Raw genomic sequence first — 12,051 nt, forward strand, 5'->3', positions numbered from 1 at the left:
CAAGTTAGGAACCATGAAAAATTTGAAGGTATTGACAATCATCTTATATGTTACAATTAAAATGAGATTTGGAGGATACAATAATCAAAAGCATTGTATGAAGGCAGACCATTATCTGTACATTTTCAACAGATGCTGCCTGACCTGCTGAGTTCATCCAGCTTTTGTACGTGTTGATTTGACCACAGCATCTGCAGTGTACTTCGTGTTCATTATCTGTACTAGGTGTCTGCACTGATTTTGTTCATTTAGTCAATCAAAAGAACACAGCAGTATACACTGAATTCCAGATAACCATTACAAACTAATGTCTTTTTCGTACTGTGGTAGTTTTCTGATTTATTCTGTATAATAAGTACATAATTCTGTAAACTTTTGCATACACTGAATAAATTCCCCCATTGATAACAATTAGGAACTAATACAGTTTTATAGTACTGTAGCAGTTTTGGTAGTGTTCTAATTTGTTTTGTATTTCATTTAAATACATTATTTATTACTCTGTTAAACAGTAATTTGTCTTTTTTTATACATTTTTATCTACTTCCATGAGACTTCAGCTAATTGGCACAGCCACTTAATTGGGCCAAAATGTATTGGTCCTGATGTGTCCTAATGAACGGGAATCCACTGTACATCAGATCTGTAAATTCTTCATTATCTTCTCTATTAGGTACATCCACAATTAACTCGTAATAGATAAAGTAAATATGATTTTCCTTTCATAATACACACAGAGCAAATTGTGTACTGGTGTATTATTTTTTCCCATGTTTTATTACTGATGCCAGCATTTTTTCAATAAGACTGGTTAGGTTAATTGGCTGTTCTATTTCTCTCTCATTTCCTTTTCAATACCATGGTCAAAATTACTAACCTCCCATCTACAAGAACCTTTTGAGAAATTAGAAAATTTTTAAAGTTGATCTCAGTGTAGCCATATTTTTCAAACTTCTATAAAGACAGAATCTAAGGATTTATCAGAATTATTTTCTCAAGAATTTCTTTACTAACAGCAATTAAAAAAACATTTCAAGAAAGTATTACATCAAGTTTCAAGAGTTAGCACCATAAATTCATCCATATAATGAGACAATGCTTTCATGATCAACTCCTTTGTTGCCCCAATCAAAATCTGAATCATGATACAGTGAAACTGTCACAGATTTATTCAGCTAAAGGACCAATTTGTCTAAAAAAAATTTGCTTGCAAATAACTGGAACAATTTAAGGATAGTTACCACCAGCATAGTCCCAGACTCTGTGATTGGTGAGCTGCATGGCATACGTGTGCTGTGTTTCTTCAAAATGCTTATATGCATGACGACTGACATAGCGACCACATCCAATGTGTCCACATATCAAACAGATCCACAGGTTCTACAGAGGGATAGAAACAAAAGGAAAAAAATGCGATAAAAGAACTTACATTCTAATTAAGGTAATCGTGAATATTCTTCTATTCTTTGCATACATCTTTTGCAAGGTTTGCAGTTACACTGATTTAGTATCATCTCAGAAAATTGGAAAAATCTTCTAACCAGTTGGGAGACACGCCATTATAATGGACTCCTCATTATACATATTATTATGAATAGAAAATATAAATCATTGTAAGGAAAAGGTTAAAGGTTAGAGTCCAGTATCAGTTTTACTGTGTGTTACTAATCTTTCATTTGCTTTTTATTATTTCCCCTTTTTGGCTTGTTCCATATTTCTGTTATTTCTTCATTTTGAATTAGTTTGAGATAAGTAGAAAGATAAATAGATACTTTATTGATCCCAAAGGAAACTACAGTTTCACAGTAGCATTACTTGTTCTTTTATAAGTTTGTCTCTTTGGTAAATGCAAAAAATAAAATAGAAGTCTGTAAGACAAAATGGTTGGAGATGGATTGTTTTGAGAAAGTACAAGGGAACAAGTAACAGCAATGTTTTGAGAAAGTTAAGGAAGTATGTCTCCAGTTATAACGGTGGAAGATGGTGGAAAATATGTTTTTCACAGGAAGGCAAGGTCATTTTGCAGGTGCAGGTACCAAATGCATGGAAAAGTACCATTGTAAGGGGTCTTGAAGGGAGTAAAAAGGGGCACTTTCTTAGTGCAAGGGGAGGAAAAGAGAGTTTTGTCCCAGACTAGGTCACAGCTATTGGCCAGTACTGAGATAGGGAACAGTACGTCGAAAGAATCAAAGTTAGGCTTAGACTTAGACTCTGTGAAAGTCTGTCGGTATTCTGCAGATCAGCTCATTTAGAGAATGAGAAGTATCATTTTGAGTTCTGTACTGCTACTACTGTAGAGATTTGTTGTATTTTTCTGTATTGCATTTGTGCCAGTGCTAATAAAGTGTCTTCTTCTGGCCTTGAACAAGTGTGTCATCTCCTTTATTTATGAATACCCTGAGCTGAACCAGGAAAGAACACAGTGGATTTTAAAATCATTTTCGTTTGCAATCATCCACGTTAAAGGCTAATATTACACTCCATTCTCACAAAGAGAATTAAAGGAAAAATTTATCTATCCAATTATTTGTTATAGAACCAGAAAATGGTGGGACGACATCTGTGAAGACAAACAACTCCTCAGACTGGTAATTTTATAAGAACTTTTCATCTGAAATGTTAACTTGTTTTTAATCTCCATTGTTGCTGATTGAGTATCTTTAACATTTAGATTTCAGTTTAGAGTTCAGTATTAATTTACTGTGTGTTGCTAATCTTTCAATTACTTTTTATTAATTCCCTTTTGACTTGTTCCATGTTTCTCAGTTATTCTCTCCATTTTGAATTTGTTTGCCTCAATTTATTTCTTGTTCTTTTATAAGTTTGCCTTTTGTGTCCATTTCGCATTCCTGTTAATTATCTCACTATTCATCTGATGCATTTTCACATTCTCACACATATACGAACAAAATGATTTTGTACAGAAATTAATGTATCATTCAGAATCGAAAATATTAAATAATACATCTGTGTAAGAGATGTGGGTTATCAACACAAAGAAAGCAGCCAAAATCTTCACAAGATGAATCAGAAATCAACAATAAGCCAACAAAACACACTGCAAATAACATCACTATTTCAAAGAACTGATTCAACCATATTGATGAATCTTGATAAGGAAGGATAGCAATCTTTGATGAATAACAATCAGATGAATAACATCTTTCTTCTCCCAAAGAAAGAAAATAGCACACCAACTGAAAATGACCCAGCACTTCAAAGCCATTGAGAACTAACTGCAAGTGGTTTATTTCACAAACAAGCGCAGTTTTACACAATAAATTTAGAACAATTGCTTCTGTAACAGGTATACTGCAATTGAAATGCTTTTAAAAATTGGTTTATTTAACTTAATATTATTACATGAAGAGAATAACAAATATTTTTAAAGCTACAGTATTGAATCTACTTTTCCCAGTTTCAAATGAATAATTCAACTATCAGGAGCAAAGTGATTTTAGTCCCCATTTTAAATAGTTTGTTCAAAAGGATCAGTAACAAAACACAGATAGTATAAGACCACAAAATTATTGATACCTGAAAAGGATAGACTGAAGAGGTACGCCCCTTCAATTTGAAATTTGGGCTTGAATCTATTCTAAGTACCGTAAATTACCACAGAAGATAAACTCTGAATAGAACCAGCTACGAACAACCAAGTGTGTTATCACTCTAGACTGCTACACATCGTTGACCTTGGTTCAACTTAAGTGAGTAAACCCTCTTGGTAATCCACAAGGAATGGAAATTTTTACTCGGCAAAATAGGAATTTATTTGTTCAGGACTTTTTTTAAAATTAAACACATTGCTAAGGCAGATTTTTCTTCAAACCTACTGAGAGCAATAAAGCTTGAAGAGAAAATCATGCCAAAACCATAAATATATTTCACTCCAGTGCCCAGACAACACTTAATGTGGCAAAAGTCCTAGAAAGGGAAGAAATCAGTACCTTGAGGTGTTTTTTTTTAAATCCCATTAACAGATTTATAGTACATTAACTCAAGAGATTTTGCAGAAACTGGAAATCCAGAGTAACATGCAAAAAATGCTGGAGGAACTCAGCAGGTCAGGCAGCGTCTATGGAGAGGAACAGACAGTCGAGGTTTTGGGCTGAGACCCTTCATCGGTTCTTTCAGCATTTTGTGCATTACAAAAAGATTTACATTGTAGTTTTTACTTACTTACCTCCTGGACACCACATTCAAAACATTTATTCTCTTCAACTGGCTCTGGAGTCTGACAATACCTACAAACCGGACACCTAAAACAAAATAAATTCTCGGGTCATTAATCACGTCAGCACTTGACATTTTACATGGGATAAATATATGTTTTTCTTTAAAGATAAAGTCACAAGAACATTGTAATGCCTTACATTTCAGCAACTTTCTCTGCACTAAAGCCAAATGAAGATAGCTCACATTTTCTGATTTGAATATTTACATGAAGATAAATTACCAAATGATAATGATTAAAGAAAATGATAACAAATCAAGTTACCAAATCATAAGGTGAAGAAGTTTTATCTCAAACCAACAATATAAAACAGTGCAACACAGACACACAAAATGCTGGAGGAACTAAGCAAGTCAGGCAGCATCTAGGGAAATGAAGAAACAGCTGACGTTTCAGGCCGAGACCCTTCCACAGAACAGAGGAATTTGGGCTCTTTTACATCTGCACCAGTACAACCGTGGCTCCTGTGCATTGTTCAGGGTAGTTACTCCTGCAGCTGCTCCAGCTTTAAAGACAGCTCTCAGATTTTGAGACAATTTCAACCAAGTTATTCTCTTAGATAGATAGATAGATAGATAGATAGATACTTTATTCATCCCCATGGGGAAATTCAACTTTTTTTCCAATGTCCCATACACTTGTTGTAGCAAAACTAATAACATACAATACTTAACTCAGTAAAAAAATATGATATGCATCTAAATCACTATCTCAAAAAGCATTAATAATAGCTTTTAAAAAGTTCTTAAGTCCTGGCGGTTGAATTGTAAAGCCTAATGGCATTGGGGAGTATTGACCTCTTCATCCTGTCTGAGGAGCATTGCATCGACAGTAACCTGTCTCTGAAACTGCTTCTCTGTCTCTGGATGGTGCTATGTAGAGGATGTTCAGAGTTTTCCATAATTGACCGAAGCCTACTCAGCGCCCTTCGCTCAGCTACCGATGTTAAACTCTCCAGTACTTTGCCCACGACAGAGCCCGCCTTCCTTACCAGCTTATTAAGACGTGAGGCGTCTCTCTTCTTAATGCTTCCTCCCCAACACGCCATCACAAAGAAGAGGGCGCTCTCCACAACTGACCTATAGAACATCTTCAGCATCTCACTACATACATTGAATGACGCCAACCTTCTAAGGAAGTACAGTCGCCTCTGTGCCTTCCTGCACAAGGCATCTGTGTTGGCAGTCCAGTCTAGCTTCTCGTCTAACTGTACTCCCAGATACTTGTAGGTCTTAACCTGCTCCACACATTCTCCATTAATGATCACTGGCTCCATATGAGGCCTAGATCTCCTAAAGTCCACCACCATCTCCTTGGTCTTGGTGATTTTTCTTGAAAGATGGTGGTCTTGAAAGATTTTTCACAATACTGTGTACAATCCAACATTCTTTCCACCAATTAAACCCTTAATACAACCCTTCCCCACAGTGCAATATATCATACAAGAATTGTGAAGATTGTAGGAATCCTGTAGAAATCTCATTCTGATAATTTATTTTTGTTGCAACTTACGTTGTATCTTCCCAGTGTTGCAAGCAATGACTATGAAAGCTGTGATTACAGAGTATTGTTAGAACGCCATTTACTGATTCATCCATTCTTTCCAGGCACACAATGCAGGGTGGTAGCTCAGTTACCCCCATTACAGGAAGACTCGCTCCCTAAAGAGAGAAAACACAAAATCAACAGTTCCAAATAAAGTCCTAAGTCCAACTCTGGCAAGTTGGCTCACATCCAACTGGTAAACAATATTGATATATTATCAAGATACAATAAATAAATCTCAATTCTATTTGGACTTCCAATTAAGAATACGGTGGTGGAAGATAGCCAGTGAAAGACATTTCTTTTCCACCCTTGCTGGGATTACTCAATCAATTCTCAACAGGGAGGGAGTTGCTCACAATCATTTCCTACTTCTCATTACCCTTATTTAATACAAAGCAGAAGGCAGGGTACTCTACATGATTTATCTAGTCATCTATTGGCAAATCCTAACAATTAAATATCATAATCCACCAGTCAGCATTCACTGCTGCTACTTAGCTACAGTATTTAATTCCTTTACAATGCTTTTCAAATTAATAAATAGGATAAAGTACCTACATCTTCAGATTTGATGACTTCAGCCCTTTCCACATACACCAGCTGACATACATCCTCCTCAATGGAATTAAACTGCCGACCATTACAGGCGGTATAAAAACTGTCTGCTTCTGCCTAAAAAATCGAACATAGAAAGATTGAAACAGAAATTTAAAATATCAAAACATTTAACTCATTTTCCAACCAAGTACACAATTTTGCCCAGAATTCAATTTCTTCGTTCTTACCTGAGAACAAAATTTGACAAGAACCATGTACTGGTTTGGGGTGGAATCTCTTATTACTTTCATGTGCTCAATCGAATCATCAAATGGTGCCACAAACCTCATAAGGTCGTGACTGGTCATGGTGGCTGGAACAGTTAGAATACACAACATGGCACTGCGTCTCACATCTTCTTTTAAGGAAGTCATCTTGCTATGGGAAAAGAATAGAACTTGTAACTAGGCTCACTTAAAATTTGCATAATGATGAATATTCATGAGTACTAATGCCAGATCAATATTTAGCTCCAAGGTTAAAGCTACAGGGTACCAATATATTCAGAATTCAGCAATAGCAAAGGGCCTGCCTTTTTACAGTGATTTTAATATAGCAGTATTTACCCATCCAGCTGCTTGCGAAATGGCAGGACTTTACCAAGAAATACGGACTGCCCACTTCTCCACTGAGCTCTGATGGCCATTTCCCTGTGCACTTACAACTGGTCACCAAAGGAGAAGTGGGTGACTAGGGAATCCGCTCTCATAACTTCTATGGAATATGACAGCCAATCCATTTGACTGACATCTACTTTGATTTACATTTGTTTATTGTCATATACACCAGGGTGTAATGGAAGCCCTTCTTCACATGAAGCTCACAGAGTCAACAGTTTACATGGTCATAATAAATGTAACAACACATTGGTAAGTGCAAAACTCCCTAATATACCTAAGATGCCACAACAAAATATTAAAGTGACAATAGCAGAATAACTTTCTTTCTTTTTAAATCTTTTTATTAATTTTAAGAAAAACAAGTGAAATATGAATACAAAACGTTTGAGAGTACATAATTAATAGTTTAAATAGACAATCAGATATGTAATAATCAATAACTGAAGGGATTATGAGAACATAGCAGCACCATTGGGAATCATTCAAAGGGTGATCACTTCAGGACTCTGACAGCAGTGGTTCTCAGGTGTGGATATACAATCCTATACCACTGCAAGGATGAAAAGTATGAATAGGGTAGGTTAAATATTTTAAATGCTTTTCTCCCCCTTAAAACTTTTAATGATTTCATTATTTTAGAGTTTCTTTTAACTAGATTCTTTTTCTTTTAACTTAATGTTCTCAAATATACTGAAGAATAACTTTAAAAATTTGACACACAGTGCCTATAAAAAGTATTCACCACCCACCCCCCCCAAGAAGTTTTCATGTTTTAGTGTTTTACAACAATGAATAACTGTGGGTTTGGCTTTTTTTTTGACACTTTATCAACAGAGAAAGACTCTTTCATGTCAAAGTAAAAACAGATCTCTACAAAGTGATCTAAATCAATTACAAATATAAAACATGTGTGCCGACAACAACCTGGCCCTTAACACCCAGAAGACCAAGTAGATCATTGTGGACTTCAGGCATGCTAGGAGCCACACTCATGTCCCCATCCAGATTGAATCTAATCTAAAATAATTGTTTGCACAAGTATTCACCCCCTTCAAGTCAGTATTTAGTGGACGGACCTTTGACAGCAATTACAGCCTTGAGTCTGTGTGGATAGGTCTCTACCAGCTTTGCACATCTGGACACTGCAATTTTCCCCCATTCTTCTTTACAAAACTGCTCAGGCTCTGCCAGATTGCATGGAGATTGTGAGTGAGTAGGCCTTTTCAAGTCCAGCCACAAATTCTAAATTGGATTGAGGTTTGGACTCTGACTTGGCCGCTCCAGGACGTTAATTTCGTTGTTTTTAAGCCATTCCTGACTAGCTTTGGCTTTATGCTTGGGGTCATTGTCTTGCTGGAAAACAAATCTTCTCCCAAGTCATGGTCCTCTTGCAGACTACATCAGGTTTTCCTCCAGGATTTCCATGAATCTTGCTGCATTTATTTTACTCTCTGCCTTCGGGCCTGCTGAAGTGAAGCATCCCCACAGCATGATGCAGCCTCCACCGTGCTTCAAGGTAGGGATGGTGTATTTTTGATGAAGTACGGTGTTTGGCTTATGCCAAACATAGATAGCATTTAGTCTGATGGCCAGAAAGCTCAATTTGTGTTTCATCAGACCACAGAACATTCTTCCAGTTGACTTCAGACTTTCCCCCAAGCCTTCTGGCAAACTCTAGCTGAGATTTCATGAGATTTTTCCCCCCCCAACAGTGGCTTTCTCCTTGTCACTAGCCCATAAGAAACACCCGGGCAACAGTTGTTGTATGTGCAGTCTCTCCCAGCTCAGCCACTGAAGCTTGTAATTACTGCAGAGTTATCATAGGTCTCTTGGTGGCCTCCCTCACTAGACCCCCTTCTTGCATGGTCACTCAGTTTTTGAGGACAGCCTACTCTAGGCAGATTTACAGCTGTGTCACATTCTTTGCATTTCTTGATGATTGACTAGGGATGATTGACTTGATGATTGGGATATTCAGTGCCTTGAAAATTTTTTTGTATTCATCTCCTGACTTGTGCTTTTTAAAAACCTTTTTGCAGAGTTGCTTGGAGTGTTCTTTTCTCTTCATGGTGTAGCTTTTGCCAGGATACTGACTCACCAGCAGTTGGACCTTCCAGATACTGGTGTATTTTCACTATAATCAATTGAAACACCTCAACTGCACACTCGTCTCCAAAAACAAATCTCCATTTAACTAATTATGTGACTTCTAAAACCAACTGGTGGAACCAGTGATGATTTGGTCTGTCATGTTAAAGAGGAGGGTAAAATCTTATGCAATCAATTATCTTGTGTTTTATATTTGTAATTAAATTAGATCTCTTTGTAGAGATCTGTTTTCACTTTGACACAGAAGTGTCTTTTTCTGTTATCAGTGTCAAAAACGCAAAGTAAATCCACTGTGATTCAATGTTGTAAAACAATAAAAAATGAAAACCTCCAGGGAGGGGGGAGGGAATACTTTTATAGGCACTGTAAATTAAGGTTAAGGATGTGGTTTTGTCTTTAGTCAAACTTCATGACAGGAGCTTTTCCTGACTATGTTATTGTTTGAAGCCAAGAGTCACTCAGTTCCACAATTGTTCTGTCCAGAGCTGCCAGCCTTAAATATACCGGCCAGGTAGGCTTAGGGTAATAGGGAACCATGCTGGGAGTCACTTCAAATAATTGGAACTAATACTTTTTGTGCTAACAGTAACCTGAAATAAATGCATAACAAAGTTATATCAATTTAAAATGAAAACACAAATAATCTAGTGTGTTCTTATGGAAAATTAACAACTTAATCATTTCTCTTCACAAATGTTCCTTAACTTAATTAGCATTTGCTGTTTTACAGAAAATGTAATGGGAGTTCCAGCAACAGAATTGGTTCACTTCTGCATCAAAATTAGAATGAAGGTCACAACAAACTCCAATTACAAAAGAATTCCATTATATCTCACCAAAAAGTTGCTGAATTTTCAGACAGAAGGCACATCAGAAAGATGGATAAAAGGAGCAACCAAAGAATACGAAAAGAAATGCAAGGGATATCAAAATCAAAAAGCCTTTTAAAATTATGTCAAGTAAAAGTGAGACAGGAGGAGTTACAAGGCCCAAGAATGGATCATGGTGATTTTGTTGATAAGAATTAGAAAACAGCAGACACTTTAAATTATTACTTGCCATCAATTGTTACAAAAGGTTGACATCTTAGACATCCCAGGGTTCACTGTATTTTCTTGATATTTGATGGGAACAGATGTAAATTGAGCATTTAATAATAGTATTACAGGATAAACAAGAACAACTTGATAGACATAGCCATTCCAAACACACATAACTCGCATAAATTAAATGTGAAAAACAGCAGAAATAACACTGAATAAGAAGAGGATATTGAAAGACTCTGGAACATGAACAGGGTGTACATTGTCCCAATAGTAACATCCACAACTGGTATCATCCCAAAGTCACTACACAGTAGCATTAAACAATTAGGGATACACAGCCATATTTATGTAAATCTTCAGAAAGCCACAATACTAAACACCACTAGAATTGTCTGAAAGCTCCTAGCGATTGAGAAATGAGTGTGCTTGGCTATGCCCGTACCTCATGTTTCACCAGCTTGAGCTGAGAAAAAATAAAATAATAATAATAGGAAATGCCATCATAACTACTGACATGACATTTCTCCAATATTGTTAAGGTCACTATATTTCACTCTTATACATACATGGACAGCCTGAATGACAAAGAAATATGGAGTTAAGGGTCATAGAAAAGTACAGCAGAGAAACAAGCCCTTCAGCCCACCTAGTCTGTGCCAAATTATTTCAACCGCCTACTCTCATCGACCTGCACCACGCCCGTAGCCCTTCGTACCCCTATCATCCATGTACCTATCCAAACTTCTCTTAAATGTTTAAAATGAGTTTTCATGCATCACTTGCACTGGCAGCTCATTCCACACTCTCACGGCCCTTCAGTAAAGAAGGTTCCCCTCATGTTCCCCTTAAACTTTTCACCTTTCACCCTTAACCCATGACCTCTGGTTGCAATCCCACCCAACCTCAGCGGGAAAAGGGAAAAAGCCTGCTTGCATTTACCTTTATCTATACTCTTCATAATTTTGTACACCTCAATCAAATCTCCACTGATCTTCTACATTTCAAGGAATAAAGTCCTAACTTATTCAATCTTTGCTTATAAGTCAGGTCCTCCAGGCCCAACAACATCCTTGTAAATTTTCTCTGTACTCTTTCAACCTTCTCTATATCTTTCCTGTAGGTAGGTGACCAAAACTGCACAATACTCCAAATTAGGCCTCTTCTATAACTTCAACATCTTACATAACTTCAACATAACATCCTGTAACCAATACTTTAGATTTATGAAGGCCAATATGCCAAAAGCTTTCTTTATGACCCCATCTACTGTGACGCCACATTTAATAAATTATGGACCTGTATTTGCAGATCCCTTTGTTCTACCACATTCTTCAATGCCATACCATTCACTGTGTGAGACCAACCCTGGCTGGTCCTACCAAAGTACAACACCTCACACTTGTCTGCATTAAATTCCATCTGCCATTTTTCAGCTCATTTTTCCAACTGGTCCAGATCCCACTGCAAGCCATGATAGTCCTCCTCGCTGTCCACTACACCCCCAATATTGCTCTCATATCTAAAGGTCTCCGACTGCATGGACTGCTTTGATGCAGTGCATGTCAAGTCCAGCAGGAAAAGAAATACAAGAAAGACTGCATTTTACAAACCATAAAGCAACATTTGAATGAGATATCAAAGATTAAGAGTTATAAAGAACAGAAAGCTTCAGGGATCAACTTTATTCACCATATACATTTAAATATATTAGGTATTTGCTGTGGTGTGTTGGTTAATGCATGAAATGTAACAAAAACAATTCAACAATTTATAAAAAAAAGCTAATAAAGTTTGAGGCTAGATGATAAATATTGAATAAAATGTGCATAATGAATATATAAATAAATACCAATATGCCTATTCAAAGCCCACCTAATTTACTCAAGTCTAGTAC

The 12,051-nt window shown here is 36.6% G+C and overlaps 1 protein-coding gene across 1 annotated transcript in view; it reads right to left on the minus strand.

Moving 5' to 3' along the window:
- The window catches only part of brap (BRCA1 associated protein), a 36,443-nt gene that overhangs the window by 15,658 nt on the left and 8,734 nt on the right, over positions 1-12,051 (minus strand). Inside the window, exons 4-8 of the mRNA XM_073065668.1 lie at positions 6,571-6,760; positions 6,344-6,457; positions 5,750-5,898; positions 4,187-4,262; positions 1,242-1,380 (exon numbers count right to left, since the gene is read on the minus strand). Coding sequence (XP_072921769.1) covers positions 1,242-1,380; positions 4,187-4,262; positions 5,750-5,898; positions 6,344-6,457; positions 6,571-6,760 — 668 coding nt within the window. The remainder of the gene's footprint in view (positions 1-1,241; positions 1,381-4,186; positions 4,263-5,749; positions 5,899-6,343; positions 6,458-6,570; positions 6,761-12,051) is intronic.

This window comes from Hemitrygon akajei, chromosome 14 (assembly GCF_048418815.1).
Source record: "Hemitrygon akajei chromosome 14, sHemAka1.3, whole genome shotgun sequence".
Classification (NCBI taxonomy): Eukaryota; Metazoa; Chordata; class Chondrichthyes; order Myliobatiformes; family Dasyatidae; genus Hemitrygon; species Hemitrygon akajei.